Here is a 24050-nt window from a genome sequence, read left to right as displayed (position 1 = left end):
CTGAGTAACAATCTTCATCAGGTATGTCTTTTGCAAATACTTCCAGTTTGTAGCTTCTCATTCACTTGAATATACATTTTTACAATATGTAATCATTGCAGTGTGTATAATTTGCTTTTTAATATAATACCACAGCAAACATTTTCCATTTTGCTGGAGACTTCCAATTACCATTTTAAAGGACTGTACAATAATATCACGTTTCTCCTTCTACAGCCCCAAAGAGACTTTAATATCCTCAACTTACAGGTGAAGAGATAAGAGAATGGTAATTTGCCTAAGGGCCTAGGGCTGCTAAACGAAGAGCTCAGATTTCTCACCCCCTGGGAACCCATCCTGCGCCTTTCACTAGGCCAAGCTGCATTTCCCTCGTGGAGAAGGTTTCCAAGACCAGGTAACATTTCCGCTTTCCTTCTGATCTCCCAATGGTCTTTCAAACAGCGTAACGCTAGGATGCTTTGACTGACAGACCTCTGGGTACAGGTCCCTCCGGCCGAAGGGCGGGCGCTCTCTCGGTCCTCCTCCTCCGCAGGGGCAGGGGGTGGAGGCAGAGCGAGGAGTCCACGCCCCGCGGCTCGCCGCCAGCCCTGAGCTCACTCAGTCGACGCACTGAAGGCACGAACAGCGGACCCGACCTCCCCAGCGCGGCGGTCCCAACTCACACCTCCAAGTGCCGAGCGCGCTGTCCCACGGAGGCGAGGGAGCGCGGGCTGCCCGGCTGGACGCGCGCAGCGCCGCGGGTCCCACGGAACCGGGCGCGGTGAGCGCAGGGTGGCGCGGCCAATGCGGTCTGGTCTCCTCGAACCAGGGGACCTGGGTCCCTTTTGACTGTCCGTCAGGCCCAGGCGTCCTTCCGCAGTCTACCACTAAGAGGCTATCGCGAAGTCGGAGTAATTCCTGATCTCCACAGCTGTTTCTTTCCTCATCCGGACCTGAGGAAGTTTGCCGCAGAAACGAAAGTAAGCAACTCCTGGGTGCGTCTGCGCGAGGACGGTAACTGCAACCGCGAAGTTCTCCGGACTCAGCTTCCAGGCGGGGGCGGGGCTTCCGGGTCGGCGTGTAGGCGGAGGGCGGAGACTGCGTGCCCCAAGGCGGGCGGCGAGTGGCCAGTTACGCGGTGGGCGGGGCCCGCGGCTTTCCTGATAGTTCCACTGAGAGCCTGTATTCTTGGAAATTGGGTGCTGGGTCGGATTGCCCCCCTTATCCTTTCTGCTCGGGAGGACTAGACCGATGGGGTTTGTACTGTCTTAAAATTCCCAGAGATCTTTCAGTCAAAGGACTCTGGCTTTACTCTGTTTCAAAGCGAGCTGGGAGGACAAAAGGAAAGAGGAACGAGTATCTAGTGTTAGAATCCTCCGCGGAAGTACCCGAAAGTCCGGCGCAGAATTTCTAAGTGTCCTAGGCTCAGCCGCTCTCCTGCTGGTCAGAGCTTTAGGTGTAAATCCGTACTGAAGCGGATACCTGTCCTGGGGCCAAGGTAGCAGTGTGACGTTGGAACACACCCTTCGTTTTTGTTATTTTGGTAGGGATGGTAGGCCTTCACTGTAGTTTCAGTAAGTTACAGTCGTTGCATTAATAGGTTAGTAGGTGTCTCTGGCTGGGACTTCGAACCCTTGAGAGGACCAGTTTGTGGCAGTTGCGGCTGCTGCGCGTTGCAAACACAATAAAAAACATTTCCACATAATCTTAGACGTGTACTAGCAAATGGGAAAGAAGGGTCAACAGCCACACTGACAAAAGGGACAAATGAAGAACCCTAGCAGGCTTCTTCAGTGGTCATTGGCATTTGCTTCTATGAAGTGCTACGGAATCTCTTCAGGGTTTTGAAAGAGTATAATTAGCTCCATCCCTCTAAGCATTTGCCAAAAACCCACAAGGAGTGTTTGTGTGTTTGTGTGTGTGTGTTGGGGGGGGGGGTGTTCATTTATTTCTATCTTGATGGTTTGTCTCTTCCTTGCTGAGAACTCTTGTTTATTTTGGACAAAGCCTGAGACTTATACTCTACCAACTTTGTGGAAATCTTTTCTTCCCTGTTTTACACTTGAAGAAATCAAGGCTCAGAATGAACTTTGGAATGTAGAGTGACATAATAGTACTTGTTTTGCGTCTTATAACCACCTGGCTGATGGTAGAGTAAGGAGGAAATTGTGATCATAGAAATGTGGAAAACTGCAGCTCTTCTAAACAGAAAGTGAAGACTAAGCCTTTAAAATTTAGGGCATTTCATTATTGTTACTGATAATACAGCAATAAAGATTAATTTTCATTTTCCTCAGTCTGCACTATGTTGACCACTAGACATATATTCTACTTTCAGCATTGTAAATATTAATAGGAATTAATAGAAACTCTTTTTAAAAAATACTTATTTATAGAGAGAGGGAAGGGAGAGAGAAAGAGAGGGAGAGAAACATTGATGTGTAAGAGAAACACTGCTCACTTTGCCTCTCACATGCCCGTAACTGAGGACTTGGCCCACAACCTAGGCATGTGCCCTGACCTGGAATTTAACTGATGACCTTTCTGTTAGAGGAAGAATGCCCAACCCACCTACACACCAGTCAGGGCAAAATTGATAAAAATTCTTAAAATACCAACTTCCAAAATTCCAAGCTATTATTTGGGGCTTATTAATCCATAACATGTTAATACCACCAATATGATATGGGAATTTGAAAAATGTACCTTCCCATGCTTTGGTTGAATATTATAATCTGGAAAAAATTATTGTATTAACCTTAGAATATTGATTTTGAACCATATATTTTCATGTTTTTAAAAATTTAGGCTGTACATTCCTCATGTTTCTGATTGTAGCATACTCATTTAATATAGGTAAGCAGGACTATCAAATTAGGTCTTTGCATATTATTTTAACATAGATTATTGTTTGTTATATACACAAAGTAGCATGTGTTGGTGAATTAATAGTGGAAGTTTGAGTAGAGAGTCAAAGGCTTCTTCCGGGAGCTGCCACTTTAGGTGAATCATTTAACTCCAAATTTTAGTTTCTTTATTTGTAAATTGCAATGATGAGACTGAAACCTCACAGGATCATAACACGCTCATGTACAAGATAATGCAGTTAAACTCTTTCAGTCTTGTCTCTTGTTCATCATTTGGGTCTTCTTTGTTCAGAGCTCTTGTTTATCAAGTTGTATAAACAAAAGCATCAAGCTGTATAACCCAAAAAACTTTAGAGAAGTCCACATTAGATACATGAGTAAAATCAGAGTCCTATTAGCAGGGAAAGGGGGCAGGTGGTAATAACAGGTAGGCAACCAACATTTTTGTCAGGCTCCTTATGGTCATCATTGAATTGAAAAAAATTGTCCCCTACCTATGAAAGATAAATATGAATATTTTTAAATCCTTTTAAAAAACTTTTTTATTTATGTATAACATATAGAGAAAAGTGCACAGATCATAACTATACAGCTCTATGTAGTATTACAAAGTAAACATTACCCAGCTTAAGAATTAGAACATTGCTATCACTCCTGAAACCCACCCCCATGCTTCCTCTCATTCACTACCTCCTGTCTCCACCTAGCAGTAACCACTACTCTGACTGTTAATATCATAAATTAATTCTGCCTATTTGGGGTGTATTAATTATGTTATTTGTATTTTTCCTCAGTTTTATTGAAGTATAATTGACAAACATATTTTGATATAGAGCTGAATATTTTGATATATAGGTTCACTCTGCCTTATAGATAATTTGTGGAGTTTCTTGGAATTTTTAGTCAATTTGGGGGGTGGGACTTGCTTCTCTGTGTCTGTGAATTAATATCCATTTATCCCATTGAAATGGACACAATTAGCTGAAATCGGGTGTTATTACATGATATAATAGGCCAGTGTGCTTTCATTGATTATTGTGTAACATGGCTCTATAATGTGGTTTCTACCTGTTTAGATTCACAAGACCTTCGTAAGATATTCAGTGCTTCTAAAGTTGAATTTTTCATGGGGAAAAGAGTGAAAAAAAGAAATCATTTGAAACAATCAAAAAGATTCATAAGATTAAGAAAGACTAAACTGAACCAGCAAACTGCAAGACTGTAAGGAGAATTGACTTAGGATGGGAAACACTTCATAAAGTGCTGCAGACCCACCTGGAGGCCACCTGAGTTCTATCATGCTTGCTGAAGGCACTTTAAATCTTAGTTGTCTTGGCAAATTTAAGGCAAAACCTGGACAGAAGGGGAGATCCCAAATATAATTCATAAAATTGAAGTTTTATACCCAAATGGGCATATTTCAGAGCATGGTTGTAATTCCTTCTGTTTCTTTATTCTGTGAGTATTTTTAAATGTTTTTTAAACGTTCACATATAGCATCATTTCTGAAACCTGATAGATATATTTCAGAGTATGGATGGGCCAAAACTTATTCTCTCCTCTAGATGTGTAAATTGTTCTATATGTTTTTTGCTCTTTGTAATGTTACTGGGGACATCATTGTATGTACATAATCTTTATCAGCATCTCTAATTTGATTCCTAAGAATAAAGAACTTGTTAGTGAAAGCATTATTTCCTTTAAAAAATAAATTTTAGCCTTACCTGGGTGGCTCATTTGGTTGGAACATCATCCCATGCACCAAAAGGTTTTGGTTTGCTTTCTCTCCCCCTTCCTCTCTCTAAAATTAATAAATATTCTCAAGAGAGGCTTAGGAATCTCCGGGACATCTTTAACATTCCAACATCCGAATCATAGGGTGCCAGAAGGAAAAAAGGAAGAGCAAGAAACTGAAAAGTTATTTGTAAAAATAATGAAGGAGAACTTCCCCAATCTGGAAAAGGAAATAGACTTCCAGAAAGTCCAGGAAGCTCAGAGAGTCCTAAACAACTTGGACCCAAGGAAGCACACACCAAGGCACATCATAATTACATTACCCAAGATTAAAGATAAAGAGAGAGTTTTAAAAACAGCAAGAGAAAAGCAGAGAGTTACCTTCAAAGGAGTTCCCATAAGACTCAGCTGATTTCTCAAAAGAGACCTTGCAGGCAAGAAGGGGCTGGAAAGAAGTATTCTGAATCATGAAAGGCAAAGACTTACATCCAAGATTGCTCTATCCAGCAAAGCTTTCATTTAGAATGGAAGGGCAGATAAAGTGCTTCCCAGATAAAGTCAGGTTAAAGGAGTTCATCATCACCAAGCCCTTATTATATGAAATGTTAAAGGTACTTACCTAAGAAGTAGAAGAAGAGCAAAAACTATGAATAGTAGAATGACAGTAAACTCACAACTATCAACATCTGGACCTAAAAAACAAAAACTAAGCAAACAACTAGAACAGGAACAGAATCACAGAAATGGAGATCATCTGGAGGGTTATCATTGGGGAGAGGAAAGGGGAGAATGGGGGGAAAATGTACAGAGAATAAGAAGCATAATAGGTGGGCACAGAATAGACAGTGGGAAGTTAAAAATAGTATAGGAAATGGAGAAGCCAAAGAACTTACATGTATGACTCATGGACATGAACTAAGGTGGGGGAATGCAAGTGGGAGCAGGGGGTATAGGGCAGAGGGGAATAAAGGGGAGAAAATAAATGGGACCATTGTAATAGTGTTTCAATAACATATATTTAAAATGCACATAAAATCAATAAACATCCTCAAATGAGGATTTGAATTTTTAAAATAATTTTTATTATGAATGTAATTGTGTTTATTGCAGAAAATGTATGGAATCTAATACAAATGTAAAGAAAGTAAAAATCATCCTGCCATCCATATATAATCCTTGCAAACATTTTGGTATCTTTTACTATGTCATTTTTTTGCGTATATCTGTATGTAACTTACAGACTACAATTTTGAATGACCATATATTCCATTTTATGAATATGCTATAATTCATTTAAGTGTGCCCTTCATTTTGGGACAATTAAATAGTTCTTTTAAAAGTTCATTTAATGATCAACTACCATGTGTCAGGTTGTGTGCCAGGCACTGGAGATACTGTGCAGGAGTTTCCTGCCTTCTGTGAGCTTAATTTTAAAAAATTCTCAAATTACATCTGACTTACCTGTTTCAAGGATGCTGTGAATATATAATGGAAAGACTTAGGATGGCTTCCCTGAAAATATGCCAAAGGATGAGCAGCATCTGGCCAGGAGAATGCACCCTAAAGAGGTTGCAAGGGGAGACTGGGGTAAATTACCCTCATAAGATGGGTTTTGTATGCTGCAGAGAATCTATAGGAAATGGAAAAGGAGGCCTAAAATAAATGCTAAAATATGTTTTATTTTTACACCCTCCAACCCCACTCATTCTCACGAGGGTTGGTCAGGAGAACTGTTGAGCAGAGTGATCCCAGCGGCACCTTGCGACTCTCAAAGTCTAGTAAATGTGGATGAATGTGGGTGGCTGGGCCAGCGGTAGCCAGAGCCATAAAACAGGCAACAAATGTGTTTTCAAATATTCTTTTTTCATATAATACTTCCTGGTCCAATGAGGCAGTCATTATTCCCTTTTCAAAATGAGAAAATTGAGGCTTCTGTAAAGTACCCAGGGCACAGGGCTAATAAATTATAGGGCTAGAGCTCATACAAGAGAAAGAAGGGCCTGTTCCCATAGGTGCCCATGGTCAGGGTGGCAGGGCCCACCACAGCCTTTGTACAGGTGAACATTGGTTACCTGAGCCCAGCTGCCCAGACTGCTATCATCCTAGGCGTTTTCAGAGACTTTTCCAGGTACTTTCACTTTTTAAAACTACCCCCAACATTTTATTATAAAAAATTTCAAAGTGCAAAGTTAAAAAGTTTTTACAGTGAACTCACATATATCCACCTTCTATGCTATTTTACACTGCTTACTTTATCAGATAACCACCCATCACTTATCCCTTTTTCTATTCACCAGTCTATCTGCAAAGTACATCAGAGATAGCAGTATACTTCCCCCTAAATATTTCAGCATGCATATCACTAACTAGAGTTCAGTATGTTTACAGATTTTTCTTTTGATGTAAAATTTAATTTTTTAAATTTAATTCTTGAGTATTGCCTACTGAATATTGACAAATACTTAAGCCTGTATAACCCTAATCCCCCACTGAGATGCTAGAATTTTACCTTTCCCCTAGAAAGCTCCCCTATGCCTCATTGCAGTCAATCCTTACCTTGTTCCCAGGCAACCAGCATTCCTTTAACAACACAGATTAGTTTGACTGTTCCAGAACTTCATATAAATTGAGTTATATAGTATATATTCTTTTGTATAAGGCTTACTTTACTTAGCACAATGTTTTTGTGACTCACATTGTTGCGCGTATTATTAGTAGTTCATTTCTTTTTATTGCTGGGTAGTATTCCGTTGTATGAATATACTACAGGTTTTTTTCTTTGTTTGTTTTACCCATTCTCTTATTGATGGACACCTGTCTCCATTTTGGAGTTATTACAAATAAATCAGCTGTGAACATTGCACAAGTTTTTTTGGGACAAATGCTTTTATTTCTCTTGGCATTGGAATTGTTGGGTAATAGTGTAGGTATGTGTTTAATTTTATAGGAAACTGTCAGATCTTTTCCCAAAGTAGCTGTACAAATTTATACTCCCACCGACAATGTATGGGAATTCTGGTTGTATCATACCATCGCCAGTATTTGGTGGTGTCAGCCTTTTCAATTTAGAATATTCTGGTAGGTGTGTAGTAGTATCTCATTGTGCTACCCCATGGATTTTTATTCATCATTTCAGTTTAGGAAAACTGAATGAATGAAAGCAGAGAAAAATGTAGCAAGCAAATAGTTCTCTTTTGAGATTGTATACATTCTATATTTCATAGTACTGATGTACAAATTCTCCAAATTCTCATCATTTTTACATCTTCCTGTTCTTTTGACATAGTGTATTGTTCCTTTTATATTCTTTAAATTTTGTGTTGTTGTTCGTAATCAATGTAAGGCTATTCTGCGGTTTAATTACCTGAAGTTCTTTGGTGCCTAACATTGCTCTTTCTTGTATCCACTGAGTCTCGTTTATAATGAACTTTTTCTTTTGTATTATAATTTTAGAAAGGGAGCTCATGTTAACTTAGTTCTTTATTTCTGGGAATTTTGTGTGACCTGGCTTGATTGAGTTTTGTTTGCTTTAGCCTTATAATCCAGGGATGCCATTAGTCTGTGATCACTTTATATGTAAAAGTTCTTAGTTTGGGGGATCTTAGTTATAAGAGATCTCTAGATTCAAGGTTCAAATCTATCTAAGGATAGGCCCAAGGTTATTAATTTACAGAGACATTTTTTTATATCTTATACCCAGTCTAAGACAAGTTTCTGTACTAGTGGACTGCTTTTTTCTAGTCCATCCTTTCATTGAAGGGTAGGGTAGCACATTGAGGAGTGTCACATTAAGGGGGGAATCTTTCTTTCAACCCTCTTGCATTTCCTGGTCTCAGCTCTTGTCCTTGTCTGGGCTTTAAACTCTGACCTCTGTGTAGCAAGGTTAGGAGTACCCCAGAGAGCCACTGTCTTATCACTCAGCTGCTATAACAAATTACAGACTGGGTGGCTTAAACAGTGGACAATTCTCACAGTTCTGGAAGCTGAGAAGTCCACCATCAGGGTGCCAGCAGATTCATGTGTGGCTGGGACTCACTTCCTAGACACCCCCTCATGATATCCTCACATGGTAAAGAGAGAAAAACTCTGTCTTTTCTAAGGACTCTAATGTCATCCTGGAGGACTCCAACTTCATAACTAATTATCTTCCAAAGGCCCCACATCCTAATACAACTACATTGGAGATAGGACTTCAACAGACGAATTTGGGGATGGACACAAACATTCAGTCCATAGCAGCTTCCACATGGGCCATGGCCCTGTGGCTAGCACCCTGTTTGTTTTCAGTCCCGGTGCTGCTTGTCCTTTCTGCTGAAACTAGCTGTGCATTGGAATAGGTGTTTGTGTTATGTTTCCCAACATATATAAGTCCTTTGTAGTAGGAGGACTTTCAAAATTTTCTAGTCCTCTGTGTTGCCAGAGATGAAGGTCTAAGGAATAAAAATTGTTGTCTTCTGTAATTCTTAGAAATATGAAAAAAAGTTCATCATAGAGACTATGAGTCTATCCTCAAAAAATAAAGGTATACTTTATTTTTTGAATAATTAATTTGTTGCACTGAGATCTTTTCTTGTTTTCATTACAGGGAACAGCTCTGAGGTGAAAAAACGTGGTGTATTTTCAAATATTTGGAGCATTTGGAAGGAAACCAGACATGTCCTTGGATGATATTAAGATGAAATCCAGTGACTTCCTGGAGACGGAGCCTCTAGACAGCGGGGGCTTCGGACAGGTGTCTTTGTGTTTACACAGATCCCATGGACTCGTAATACTGAAAAAGGTGTACACAGGGCCGAAGTGCATGGAGTGAGTTGGGAACAGGGAGGTGGACAAATTGCGGGCTGGTGGTAGGAAGCAGTGTTTGTGGAGTTGCAGGAGTGGGTAGTGGAAAAGGATGGCACAGGTTTTAGAATGAGGCAGACTATGGAGTAATTGTCAATATATGGGCTTCATGTCAAATAACCCTGAAAGGTGGTTGTTATCCCTATATGGCCAATAAGGATTCTGAGGCTGGCTAATGAAAAGTTTACAGCTGGTAAATAATGAAAGAGAAATGAAGGGAAGGAGACCAAGGGTGATGAGGAAGGCAATGAAAAGGAAATGGGACGGATGAGTGAGATAGATTTGCTTCGCACTTTTGGTAAGCACCAGCCCTAAGTATGGAAAAGAAAACAAAAGTGGTTCACTGATTAGTGGTTCCAGGAACCCTCTTTTTAAAACAAGTGGTAGTGTTGTTTTACTTCTTTCCGTTCTTACCAGAGTGGTAATGAGAGAGGTTGCATTTTTTGTTATACTGTCCAGCACAGCCCTTTTTTCAGGCAGGTGTGTCATTGCTGCTGTTTATTTAATGTTCACTTATTCGCCCACCAGTTTAACATTTCTTGAACACTCACTGCCAGTCATTGGGAAGGAGAAAACACTCTGCCATCTAAAGCTTGTAGTCAGAGTAGTGGGGGGAAAATGGAGACAACTGCACTTGAACAACTATGTCAAAAATATGTTCTAAAAATAAATAAATACATAATAAAAAAAAATGAAGCTTGTAGTCAGTTCCTGGCAGAGATCAGCACACGAACAAGTAGTGACAAAAGCACCTGGGATGGAATGCCCTGAAGACGTGTACTGTGTTTGTCGGGGACACAAAAGGAAGCAGGGCTAACTCAGCACCTTCTCCTCCCATAGGTACAACGAGTCCCTCCTGGAGGAGGGCAAGATGATGCACAGGCTGAGACATGAGCGGGTGGTGAAGCTACTGGGTATCATCATGGAGGAGGGCAACTATTGCCTCGTGATGGAGTACATGGAAAAAGGCAACCTGATGCACGTGCTGAAAGCTGAGGTATGGGGGCCTTTGCTGCGCCTGGTACAGGTGTGGTGACTTGGGTGTTCTTGTCTGTTAGGGTTATTGCTCATTTTCTGTGGTTGCTTATTGGTGTAAAATAATCCTTTTGTGAATTTCTAGATGTTTTGGATTTTCTGGTCAATCCCTCATTAAGTTCTCCTTGATTTTCCCTGCTCAGGAAGTAATCTTGCCCTTCTCTCAGTCCCTGAAGACAGGTGTCCATGCCCCTTTTGTCAGTCACTCTAAGATCCACAATTCAGAGACAGGCCCTGTCTTCATGACGCAGATGGTCTGATGTGGGCTATATGCATAATGAATAACAATTAAATATTGACTGATTGAGTAAAGAAGTTATCCTCTGAAGGCTTATATGACAGGAAGGGATATCAATGATTGTATACAGATACCATTTAAGAGACGTATAGCTTAAATCTACAATATTCGAGCCAACAACAGGAAAATAAAAACTTTGCCAAACCAAGTAACTCAAAACCATTTTTAAAAGTTTTTTTGTATCTGGACTTCTGGCCAACATGGAGGTGTAGGTAGATACATTGTGCCTCCTCGCACAACCAAAATAAGGACAACAACAATTTAGAAACAAAAAACAACCAGTACCAACAGATAATTGAACTGTATGAAAGTCCTACAACCAAGGAGTTAAAGTAGACACATTCATCCAGACCAGTAGGAGGGGCAGAATTGAGTGGACAGGTGGAGAGGGTTCATGGCAAAGTGGTGGCTGATGGACCCCAGGCACACAAGGCAGCAGCAGGTGGACCCAGCAAGGCTGTGGATTGTGGAAGGGTATGGCACACAAGGGGGCTGGTGGACCAGGCAATCCCACATTTGTGTGTAGATAAACCAGGCAAAACTGGGGAGTAAGACAGACTACCCAACTCAGGGTCCCAGCGCAGGGAAATAAAGCCTCAAAACACCGATTGAGAACACTTGTGCGGGTTGAGGTGCCACGAGAAACTCTCAGCCTCACAGGAGAGTTCATTGGAAAGACCCACAGGGTCCTAGAACATGCACAAACCCACCCACACAGGAATCAGCACCAGAAGGGCCCAATTTCCTTGTGAGAAGCAGGGGAAGGGACTGAAATCCGGCAGAGCGCAGAGCAAGTGCCATTGTTCCTCTCCGACCCTGCCCCACATACAGCCTCACAACCCAGAGACTGGGCTGCTCCGCCCCTGAACACCTAAGGCTCCCCCCTCACTACATAACAGGTGTGTCAAGATAAAAAAAAAAGGCCCAGATGAAAGAACAGATCAAAGCTACAGAAAAAATATAACTGAGCGATGAAGAGATAGCCAACCTATCAGATGCAAAGTTCAAAACACTGTTAATCAGGATGCTCACAGAATTGGTTGAATTTGGTCACAAATTAGATGAAAAAGTGAAGGCTACACTAAGTGAAATAAAGGAAAACGTACAGGGAACCAATAGTGATGGGAAGGAAACTGGGACTCAAATCAATGGAGTGGACCAGTAGGAAGAAAGAAACATCCAATCAGAAAAGAATGAAGAAACAAGAATTCAGAAAAATGAGGAGAGGCTTAGGAACCTCCAGGACATCTTGAAACATTCCAGCATCTGAATTATAGGGGTGCCAGAAGGAGAAGAGGAAGAGCAACAAGTGGAAAAGTATTTGAACAGATAATAAAGGAGAACTTCCCCATTCTGGAAAAGGAAATAGACTTCCAGGAAGTCTGTCTAGGAAGCTCAGAGAGTCCCAAAGAAGTTGGACCCAAGAAGGAACACACCAAGGCACATCATAATTACATTACCCAAGATTAAAGATAAGGAGAGAATCTTAAAAGCAGTAAGAGAAAAGCAGAGAGTTACCTTCAAAGGAGTTCCCATAAGACTCTCAGCTGATTTCTCAAAAGAGATCTTGCAGGCAAGAAGGGGCTGGAAAGAAATATTCCAAGTTATGAAAGGCAAGGACCTATATCTAAGATTGCTCTATCCAGCAAAGCTTTCATTTGAATGGAATGGCAGATAAAGTGCTTCCCAGGTAAGGTCAAGTTAAAGGAGTTCATCACCAAGCCCTTATTATATGAAATGTTAAAGGGACTTATTTAAGAAAAAGAAGATAAAAGACATGTACAGTAAAATGCCAGGAAACTCACAATTATTAACCACACCTAAAACAAAAACATAAGAAAACGAAGCAAACAGCTAGAACAGGAACGGAACTACAGAAATGCAGATCACATGGAGGGTTAGCAACAGGGAAGAGGGAGGAGGAGAGAGGGAGAAAAGGTACAGAGAATAAGTAGCATAGATTGTAGGTAGAAAATAGACAGAGGGAGGGTAAGAATAGTACAGGAAATGTAGAAGCCAAGAACTTATAACACATGGACATGAACTAAAGGGGGGGAATATGGGTGGAAGATGGGTGCAGGGTGGAGGGGAGTGAAGGGGGGAAATGGGACAACTGTAATAACATAATCAAATATATTTAAGAAATAAAAAAGAATAAAATTAGAAGCAAAGTTAAACTGAATTAACTATGCAAAGAAGAAGTTTTTGTATCTGTTAAGAGCAAGGCCTTGTGCTAGTTGTTCAGGAAGCAGTAGCAAATACACAGACAAGTAAAGGGGACAGATAGGCAAGGGAATGGTGTACAATGTTTTGATAGACAACCTCATCGTGTGGTATGGGAACAGAGGAGAGGCACACACCCTAGCATGTGGCATATAAGAAAGGATTCCAGAGGAAGGATGCTTGAACCAAAATCTGAGGGACAAGTAGAGGTTTGAAGCTGAGAATTAGGAAGGAAAGTGTTCCAGGCAGAGAGAATGGCATATGCAAAAGAACGAGAGTATGCCAACTTTGGGAAACTGCAAATAACTGGGCTTGGCAAAGCATAGCTTGCCTGTGGGAGTGGTTGATATGACTGTCTTTATTGCAGATGGCACCCTTTTCCCTATCTTCCCCCCTGACCTCACAATTGCCAAAACTGTGGCAGTTCTTCTTTTAAATCACAGACATCTCTCACAAATACCTGTGGGAAAGATAAAAGATAATCACTTGTACACATTGTCATATCATTTGATCAGATTGCTCTTCTCCCCAAAATTAGATCAGGTGCATGAACTAAGTAGGCTTTCTGGGGGTCAGGCAAAGACAAGGTGCACAAATTGGGGCTCAAGAAGAAAGTCAGGAGGATGGAGGGAGGGAGGCACAAAGAGAGATGAGAAAGGGATCTACCTGGCATTTTCCTAAGTCCAAAGGTATTCCATGAAAGACCCGAAAATCTCTGGCAATTTTTTTGTATGGTAGCGATCAGCATAGATACTGTCATTCAGCTACATTATGAGTTGGATATGGTTTGGGGGGTTGACATGGGAATCTTACTGCCATCATTTACATTTTTTTCCTGTTTACCAATAACCAACATATCCATATGTTTTTAGGAAACTGCCTGTTTGTAAACTGGGGGCTGTGTGTACGCACACACACAGAGTGAGAGTTTGTGTTTTTTGATGTTAAGCAAATCTAATGCTTACCTACTCTAACTAGAAACTGGAATTCTCTATGTTAAACATAAATGTTCATATAATAGAATACAATTGTAAGACTGACCTGGGACTCTATGAAGACCTGAAGTACCTGATAACAAATCGCAAAATAGATATTAAATTCATTTCAGAATGAATGAATGATCTACAAGATAACTGTATTATGTTATCTTGTAGATTAATTTTTACATATTTCTAATCAGTGTGAACACATTCTCTTACATTCTTTTTTTCTTTTAACATTATTTCATACATATATTTCCATGATATTTTTCACATATTTAATACATATTAGAACATTATATTAGTATATCATAGAGAATATCTGGGATTTGGGTAGGGGTTTTTTTGTATATTTATCTATTCATCCACCAAACATTCCAAGCACCGTGCTAAGTAGTAAGCATACATCCTAAATAATAATGATGATGATGACTTGTTCTCAAGGAGCTTAATTGTTAGCATTTTTATATAATACCATATTGTCATGGAAGTTTTGGTTTTATACTGAAAAAGACCATTAATACCCTTAGCACATAGGATGAACTCTTTCTTCGAAAGGGGGCTTGTTTTACAACTTCAGCAGTGCTGCAGAGTGGGATAGAAGGAACCTGGTAACTGTATTCTCCGGTGCAGACCCCACTACTCTGGAATGAAACTGTTGCTTTGGCCAGTTTGAATACTTTTCCGTTTCATAGACTTAATGTTACTTGTTTTAGATCAGTATCCCCCTTTCTGTAAAAGGAAGGATAATTCTGGAGACCATTGAAGGAATGTGCTATTTACATGGAGAAGGTGTAATACACAAGGACCTAAAGCCTGAAAATATCCTCGTTGACAACGACTTTCACATTAAGGTAAGCCAGTAAACTGTAATCTAAAGGCTTATAGAAGATTGAGGCAATTTTAGTTTTAATTCTTCACTGTAAACCCATTTTTGTACATGGTGACTCTAAAGGGAGACCTAGCCCAGTTTCTAACTGGTGGTGGTGGTGCCAAAAAGCTCTACCAAGGATTGAAAAGGAATATACACACACTTGATGGAGTTTGTAGTTTTTATGCGTTCATTTACTTTCATCTGCACTTTTTAATGTTTCATTTTGAAAGCAAGGGAACAAGAGAAAGGGATTTTGTTGTTCACTCAAGGAGACCAAGATTTATCTAGGTGGGGTCATCGTAGCTTACTGGCTCTGGCAGCAGGAATCCAAGTGCCAGCACCTGACAGGGGAAGCAGCCCAGGGGTCTGGCCTCTGGGACTGCTTTCACAGGCATCCCTCTCTGCTGGAAGGTTCTGCCTCTAGCATTTAGCTCTAGTCCTGGGTGGATTTTTATTCCTGTCTTAAAAAGAAGCTTCCTTCTTTATATTAATAGCACATCTCTTAGAATCTGTGGATTTAACAATAACCACATACCAAAATTCATCCCCAAAGGCTTGGATTCCCGGAGGCAAAAGTGAAACTGTCACCTTTGATTTCTTCTTAACTGTATTCTGTCATTTTCCCCTGCCACTTCTCTCTGTGTTTTGTGTCTGACCTTGATGTTTTTCTCTCTGCTTTTTGTCTGTTTTTCTCCTCCTTCCCTTTCCATTTTCTCTTAGGTTCAGGCCACCAACTCAAAACAAGTAGCACCACAGCCCTTATCCTCAGTGTGGCTTTGGAATCCTTGGAATCTTGCATCCATGGGCTTTTGGGCACCATTTGGGAAATGAGAAGGTGCAGTACCTAGTCACTGTCCTCTATACAAATCAGCTGAGAAGAACTTTTTTCCCCCTACCTCCAGAAATAGTTGAAAAACATAGGCAGAGTCAATGAGGAATTAGAACACACATTCTGTTGTTCATGTCAGAAATGCCTTCCGTTCTGCCTCCTTTCTTCCCCTCCTATCAACCCCTCCAGCAAAATTCCTGGGTTTTTAAAAATTACACAAGATTTGAGATACCAGGATTTCACATGGACATTTCTTAGGGGAGATTTTCTAGATGGCTGGGGAAATATGAAGTTTCTATGAGTGTTCAGAAGTAGCTGTTTTAACCCTATCCAGTGCAACCATTTCTGGAAAATTCACTGTGCCTCACATCTACTGGATGGGCCCCAAATTTAAATCAAATCTGATTTGCATGTAGCCCTCACAGAACAATCCCATTGTTCTGTTTAATCGCTTGCAGATAGCTGATCTTGGCGTTGCTTCCTTCAAGACTTGGAGTAAGCTGACTAAAGAGGAACATAATGAGCAGCGAAAAATGAATAGTCTCTCTAAGAAAAACGGCGGCACCCTCTACTACATGGCCCCTGAGCACCTGAATGACATCAATGCCAGGCCTTCGGAGAAGTCAGATGTGTACAGCTTTGCCATAGTCCTTTGGGCAATATTTGCAAATAAGGAGCCATATGAAAGTAAGACATTTATGAAGGAGTGGGATTTGTGTATTCATCAAAATTGTTAAATGAAATAATGGTCTTCAATGAAGTCAGTTAAAATTTAAAATTGCTCATCGAATGTCTGTCTTACCCACTAGACTATAAGCTCCCCAGGGTCTTGGACCACACCTGGTGTATTCACTGCTGTTTCCTAAGTATCTACATACATAGTGCCAGGAACATAGCAGGTGCTCTATAAATTTTTGTAGTCTCAGTTTAGGAATTGAGGGTCACAGGACAAATAGGAGCCTGGATGATGTATCTAAGCTTGGGAGGTGCTTGCTTATATTTATGAGGACTTACCCTTTCATACTACAAGGCATACATGTCATACTTTCATCTATCCACTTACTCCATTCAAAAATTATTTCAGAATGTATATAGGCACTTTAATCAGAATTGGGAATGTAAAGATGAGACAGACATGGTTCATGCAGGAGAACAGATACATGTAGTCATTCTTCAGTTTGTTAAGAGCCTAAACTAATGGACATTTTCCTACCCATTCTTATTTGGGGGATTATTAGCTCCCACAGTTTAACAACCACCACTTTGCCCAATGCCTCTCAAATCTCTTATCTCTAGCCTTGGCCTAGATATCCATTTGTCTGTTAGATCTATTATATGTACCAGAAGAACCCCAAAGCAACATCCCCCCAAACAAATTTATCTTCTACCTGCTCTCCCTGTAGCCCACTCAGCTTTGCACCTCTTGTTATGTTCAACAATGGCATCACCATCCATCTTCTGAGTTTCCCAACAAAAAACACTCATCATCACAGACTCAGCCTTGTTCCTCATCTCCCACATCCAGAGAGACATCAAAACCTATAAATTCAAAGTATACATAATTCAAGATACATCTTGAATCATCTACTTCTGTCACTACTGGACTTTATTTAGTCAAACCCTTTGTATTTCTGCTGTAGGCTCCTCATATGCACCCACCATTGACACTGCAGCCCAACTGGTCCTCCCAAAGGAAATGTGACCATCTCACTCATCCATTTAAAATCCTTTCAAGACTCTCTGTGGCCTTAAGGATAAAGTTTAAATTCCTCAGTATGGAATACAGGGCCCTATCTGATTTGGGTTTTGCTTCTTTCTTTGGCCTTATTCCTTACCTCTCTTTCTTAGTCAATATTCTCACTTATATCAAACATAATTTCTGGGATACATCATGATTTATGGAACCTCCAATATGTTTACATCCTACTTCCTTAGCCCATAATCATCCCCACCACGTCCTTTTTCCCCATTCTTTACTTGGATAATTCCTTATTTTTCTGCACTCAACAAAGCCTTCTCTGACCTAGTAAAGGTCCTTATACTTCTTTTTTCTTTTTTAAAATTTTATTTATTTATTTTTTAGAGAGGAAGGGAGGGAGAAAGAGAAGGAGAGAAATGTCAATGTGAGAGAGAAAGATCAATGGTTGCCTCTTATATGCTCCCTGACTAGGGACAGAACCCATAACCCAGGCATGTGCTCTGACTGGGAATTGAACTGGCAACCTTTTGCTTTGAGGAACAATGCCCAACCAACTAGCCACATTGGTCAGGCCTCTTGTTACTTCTTGAATGTTACTCTACATCTTAAGTCACTCTCATGAATATTCCATTTGTTCTGCCAGTAGGCAGTTTTCTTGTGAATTCTGTCTTTCATCTACAGAAATTAAGACATTGTGTGGCTCCTTGCCACGGCACCATTCTGCCCTGTGCAAACGAGGCTGCTTTACTAAAAGCATATCCTAGGCAGAGAGAGGTTAGTGGCATTGTCCAAGTTCTGTCATCTCCCTGCCTGAGAGGAGCAGGACCTGAAAGAAAGTCTAAACTTAAGCTTCTCTTTGCTTTATAGATGCTCTCTCTGAGCAGCAGTTGGTAATGTGCATTAAATCTGGGAACAGGCCAGATGAGGGGGACATCATTCAGTACTGCCCAAAGGAGATCATCAGCCTCATGAAGCAGTGCTGGGAGGCAGATCCAGAATTACGGCCAACATTTGCTGGTAAGGGCATCTTTTATGACTGTACCATCACTGCTGTGGCCATTTTCTTATTATCAGGAAGTTGCTTTGAGTTTTCAGAAAATTGAATTTCACTTTTGATTTCAAACTGATTATCTAGATTTCAAACATTTTCTTCAATGAAAAGATTCTATCCCTCCCAAAAGCATGTTTTTTCAAAATTAACTTTTTAAAAACTGTGTTGAAACACACATATATGCAAGGTCTGTCCAGAAAGGGTCCAGCCATTGTTAATTTAACAAGAGGTTTACACGACATTGATATAACTTGGTAGCCAAGGAGCATGGACTGGAATGTGCCTGTGTGAACAATGACGACATCACTGTACTAGTCATTTGGAGTGGTAGACATTCAGTGAGCATGTGTACTGTGTGGCCATCACATTCAAAATGACTGAGTGAATAAAGCAACACATCTGCATCACATTTTGTGTTAAGCTTGAACATTCCTCTGTGGAAACTATTTGGATGATTCAGAAGGCTTCCAGAGACAATGCGATGAGTGTAGTGCAAATAAAAGTGTGGCACAAATGCTTCAAAGATGGTCTAGAATCTGTTGAAAGTGACCACATTCCGGAAAGCCTGCAACAAACAGAACACCTGAGAATGTTGAATGTACACAGGCTGCAGTCAACAATGATCGGCAGCTGGCAGTGCAAGAACTAGAAGCTGATCTGGGGATTCCAAAAACTACTGTGTCTGAGATTTTTGATGCAGGATCTTGGTGTGAAAGGTGTTGTGGCAAAATTCATTCCACAGCTTCTGTTACCTGAGCAGAAGGAACATCGTGCTGCAGTTGCCAGTGACTTCATTCAAACTGCTACTAATTAATCACATTTCCTCAATAACCAAAGGTGAATTGTGGGTCTATAGCTATAGTCCAGAAATGATCCCAGTGGATGTCACCTGGTTCTCCATGCCCAAAGAAGGCATGGCAATGTTGCAGCAAGATCAAGACGATGTTAACTATGTTTTTTGATTGGGAAGTTATTGTCCATCACAAGTACACCTCTCCAGGCCAGATAATTAATAAGTACTACCTCAGTGTTCTTCATTGGTTGACAGATGCAATACAACCAAAACAGCCAGAGCTGTGGGCAACTGGTGATTGGCAGCTTCACCATGACAGTGTGCCTGCTCATGCATCATGCCTACTGCAGAGTTTTTTGTGACATATCATATCCCCCAGGTGACTCAGCCCCCTACAACCCATATTTGGCACCCTGCAGCTTCTGGCTTTTCCCAAAAGTAAAATCACCTTTGAAAGGTAAGAGATTTCAGACTGTCAGTGAGATTCAGGAAATATGATGGAGCGGCTGATGGTGATTGGGAGAACTGTGTGAGGTCCCTAGATGCCTATTTCGAAGGGGACTGAGGCATCATTGCCCTGTGTACAGTGTTTCTTGTATCTTCTTCAATGAATGTCTCTTTTTCATAGTTCATGGTTGGATACTTTCTGGACAGGCCTTTGTAAGTTACCATTTTAACCATTTTTAAGTGTACAGCTCAATGACATTAGTACATTCATACTGTTGTGCAACCATCACCACCACTCATGTCCAGAACCTTTTCATCTTCCCCACTGAAATTCTGTCCCCATTAAACACTAAATCCCCAGTGTTCTCCCCCAGCCCTTGGCAACTACCATACCACTTTCTGTCTGTATGAATTTGACTACTCTGGGTACTTCATTATAAGAGGAATCATACACTATTTGTCCTTTTGTGACTGGCTTAGTTCACTTGAGCATAATGTCTGCAGGGTTAATGTGTGTTGTAGCACATGTCAGATGTTCTTTTTATTGCTGAGTGGTATTTCACTGTATGGATATGCCACATTTTCTTATCCATTCATCTGTTGAATGATACAACTTGGGTTGCTTGCGTTGGCCTTTTTGTTTCTTAGCTTCTTTTATTTCTTTTCCCTCCTTTTGTGTAGCTGGCATCTTTGGATATATATTTTGTCATTTAGATTGGGCCTATAGTAGAGGAAGAAGGTAAGGATATGGGTTTGTCACATGCTTGCACCTCTTCCCATTCCTCTGTGTTACCAAGGATCTTGCTAAGATCCTAAAGGCAGAGGAAAGAAGAAAATCGGATGAAGAAAAAATAAATAGTGGGAAAGCACTTAGGAGCCTGTAAAGCATTTTGTCCTTATATTTCAGCTATGAGAAAACGGAAATGAAGCCCCACCTACCACTTACCACCAAAGGATTAGAAGAGTACTTTGATTTAGTTGCCTATTTGCTTATTTGTTTAGTCAGCCTGAATATTCCTCTGGCTTGATTTCCTTTTTCTAACTTCTTTTTCACTTTTCTTAAAAATTATATTTATTTATTTTTAGAGAGAAGGGGAGAGGGGATGGGAAGGAGAAAGAGAGGAAGAGAAACACAATGTGTAAGAGAAACATGGACCGGTTGCCTCTTACACACCCCCAACTGAGGACCTGACCCACAACCCAGGCACATGCCCTGACGGGGAATCAAACCTGTGACTTTTCAGTTCACAGGCCAGCACTCACTCCACTGAACCACACCAGCCAGGGCTTTTTTTCACTTTGTTTTTCATTGAAGTTCTTACTCTGAGATAATTTTAGATTTATATGCAGATGTATTATAAAGGATACAACTCAGGAACAGCCAAGTGGAAGAGAAGCATAAAGCAAAATATTTGCGGGGGTAGGAGGTACTTAAAAGCTCCCATGCCTTTTCTGGAGGTGCCACTCTTCCAGAACCTCAGTGTAGTCTCTGACCCAAAAGCTCTCTAAACTCTTGTTTAGAGATTTTCATGGAGGCCTCAGTAGACTAGGCACAGTTGACTAAATCATTGGTGACTGAACTATCTTCAGTCCTTCTTCCCTTCATGGAGGTCAGGAGGTGGTGCTGAAAGTTCCAACTCTAATTAGGATGAGGTGTTTCTGGTGACAGTTCCCATTCTGAAGCTGTCTAGTTTCCCCTCACCCCTACCTCTCCAGCCAGGAGCCATCTCACTAACATATACAGACATTCTTATCATTTAGGGGATTCCAGGGATTTGGCAAACTCCCTGCCCAGAGCCAACAAAAGCTGATGAAAAGACCAAATGTGTGTTACTTTTTAATATTGTACATTTTATTTCTTCCTCCTTTCCAAGGTATCTTCTTTTATCATTTTTCTTTTTGTTTAGAGAACTTCCTTTAGCTATTCTTTTGTGCTATGTCTTCTGGAGACAAATTCTCTTAGTTTTTCTTCATTTGAGAATATCTTGATCTCCCTTTTATTCCTGAAGGATATTTTTGCTGGTGTAGAATTCTGGGTTGATGGTTATTTTTTCAGCACTTAAAAAATATTGTGCTACTTCCTCTGGCCTCCATGGTTTCAGTTGAGAAATCTTCTGTCATACTTTTTTTTCTTTGAAATTTTAATTTTTTATTGTATTTTTTCCATTACCGTTTAACCTCTTTATACCAACCCCCCGCCCTGTAATCACCACACTTGTTCATGTCCATGAGTCCTTTTTCCTTTTTTTGCTCCATCCCTCCAACCCCTTGGCCCTCCCGCCCCCATAGCTGTCATCCTGCTCTCCATCTGTGAGTTTGTCTCTATTTTGCTTGTTAGTTCAGTTTGTTCATTATATTCTACATATAAGTGAAAGCATATGGTATTTGTCTTTCTCTGGCTGGCTTATTTCACTTAGCATAATGTTCTCCAGGTCCATCCATGCTGTTGCAAAGGGTAGAATTGTTCTCCTTTTTTTATGGCTGAGTGGTATTCCATTGTGTAAATGTTTCATAGTTGTTTTATCCACTCATTTACTGATTCCTCTGTCATTCCAATTGTTTTTTTCCTTATAGGTAGTAGTTTTCTCTGACCACTTTCAAGGTTTTTATGTTCTCTTTATTTTTCAGAGGTTTAATTGTTATTTGTCTTGTTATGGATTTGGGGGGGTTTATTCATTTGAGTTTTGATCAACTTTTCTAATCTATAGGTTTATGTATCTTGCCAAATTAGAGTACTTTTTTCAGCCCTATTCCTTTCCTTCCAAGATTCTGATGACAGAAATACTAGTACTTTTCTTATAGTCCCACATGTCCCTGACTCCTGTACATTTTTTCCCTGAGTTTATTTCTCTCTCTTGATCAGATTAGGTCATTTTTATAGTTTGTCTTCTAATTCACTGACTTAGCTCCGTATCCTTCATTCTGCTGTTGAGCTCATCCACCTAGCTTTTAATTTTGGTTTACTGAATTTTTCAGTTAAAAAGTTTTATTGAAATTTCTTTTATATGTTCTATTTATTTATTGATGCTTTCTATTTTTCATTTCAAGCTTCTTTATAACTGATATTGAAGCATTTTTATTGTGGCTGTTGAAAAGCCTTAGACAGGTAATTCTAATATCTCTGCCATCACAGTGTTGGCATTTATTGTCTTTTTTAAATTCAGTTTGAGATCTTTATGGTTCTTAGTATGATTAGTGATTTTTCTATTGAAACTTACACTTTTTCTTACTATGTTATGAGATTCTGGATCTTCTTTAAGTTTTCCATTTTAGCTGGCTTTATCCGACACGATTTTGGCAGTGGGATGGTTTTGCCACCTTGTTGGTTTCAGGTTGAGGGGAGTGCAGGTTCTCCACTTAGCCCTGTTAACATCTGAGATGGAGAAGCCTCCTTGTTACTACTGGTCAGGTGTGGAAGTTCCTGCAGAGTTCACGTGGTCTCCATGGACACTGCAATGGAGTGAAAGTCCTGACTCCCCACTATGCCTCTTCTGACACCCATTAAGATAGGGAAGGGGCTTTTTGTTACTGCAAGGTGAGGGTCAAATCCAGCCTGCCATTGTAGTTCACTGACACCACAGGAGCGGAGGGGCTCATTACCATCTGGCAGAAGGGAAAGTCCTGGTTTCCTATTTGGATCTCTCTGACATCACCCTTGTTGGTGCATTGGGGCACCTTATTACTGTCTTGTGAGGTTGGAAGTCTCAGCTCACAATCAGCCTTTGCTGGTAGGGGTGGCGATGGAGCAACAGTTTTTTCTGTCCTTTGGTTGGAGTGTGGTTATTGACTAAAGGTTTTATATCTTGCTAGGATGCCCCTTGCTTAGTCCTCTGGCTAGAAAAAGCAGCCTTTTGCTGGATTTTTTTGGTATTGGGTTGCCAGCTTCTTCAGGACTAAGTCTAGAATCTACGTGGCAAAAAGAAATCCCAGTGAACTCATTGTCATGTCTTTTCTCAAATCCCAAAGTCCCTAGCTGATCTGCCTTTGTCTCTTCTCCTTTCAGAGTCTCCTTATATTTGTTTTATGTATAATATGTAGGGCTTTGTGTTGTACTTAGAGGGAGAAATAAGGAAAAATACGTCTACTGCATCTTCCAGGAAGTGATCATTGCTTTTTCTTTTAAAGCCAACAGCTCTAACGCTTTATAGCAAAGTTTTGAGTGAATTTTATTCTGAGTATTTCATCCTCTGGTAAATCTATCGGAGAGACAGAAACAAAGAGTCCACCCATCCTTGTTCACTTGGAAATGAACTCACACTAGCTAGGGCTTTGTGCTTCACAGCCAGAGACACTGCATGCCAGTTCACAGGAGCGCTTTGTTGTACTATCCCTTGTTCTGTCACCAAGTTATTAATCTTGTTAGTCTTTTCCTGAAAGCCAGTGATTTGGCATTTAAAGT

General features: G+C 40.5%; 1 protein-coding gene across 3 annotated transcripts in view; it reads left to right on the top strand.

The window, feature by feature from the left end:
- Window positions 1-572: 572 nt before the first annotated feature.
- RIPK1 (receptor interacting serine/threonine kinase 1) overlaps window positions 573-24050 on the top strand; it is a 39356-nt gene continuing 15878 nt past the window's right edge. The window contains exons 1-6 of one of the 3 annotated variants that reach the window (XM_036026584.1): window positions 573-760; window positions 9166-9386; window positions 10263-10419; window positions 14675-14812; window positions 16120-16348; window positions 18228-18377. In XM_036026584.1, the coding sequence (XP_035882477.1) occupies window positions 9235-9386; window positions 10263-10419; window positions 14675-14812; window positions 16120-16348; window positions 18228-18377 (826 nt within the window). In that variant the 5' untranslated portion in view covers window positions 573-760; window positions 9166-9234. Of the gene's footprint in view, window positions 761-792; window positions 960-9165; window positions 9387-10262; window positions 10420-14674; window positions 14813-16119; window positions 16349-18227; window positions 18378-24050 lie in introns of those variants that run through there. The other 2 variants (XM_028513436.2, XM_028513435.2) reach the window with 2 other exon arrangements.

This window comes from Phyllostomus discolor, chromosome 5 (assembly GCF_004126475.2).
Source record: "Phyllostomus discolor isolate MPI-MPIP mPhyDis1 chromosome 5, mPhyDis1.pri.v3, whole genome shotgun sequence".
In the NCBI taxonomy this organism is placed as follows: domain Eukaryota; kingdom Metazoa; phylum Chordata; class Mammalia; order Chiroptera; family Phyllostomidae; genus Phyllostomus; species Phyllostomus discolor.
This window is presented reverse-complemented; position numbering and strand designations above follow the sequence as displayed.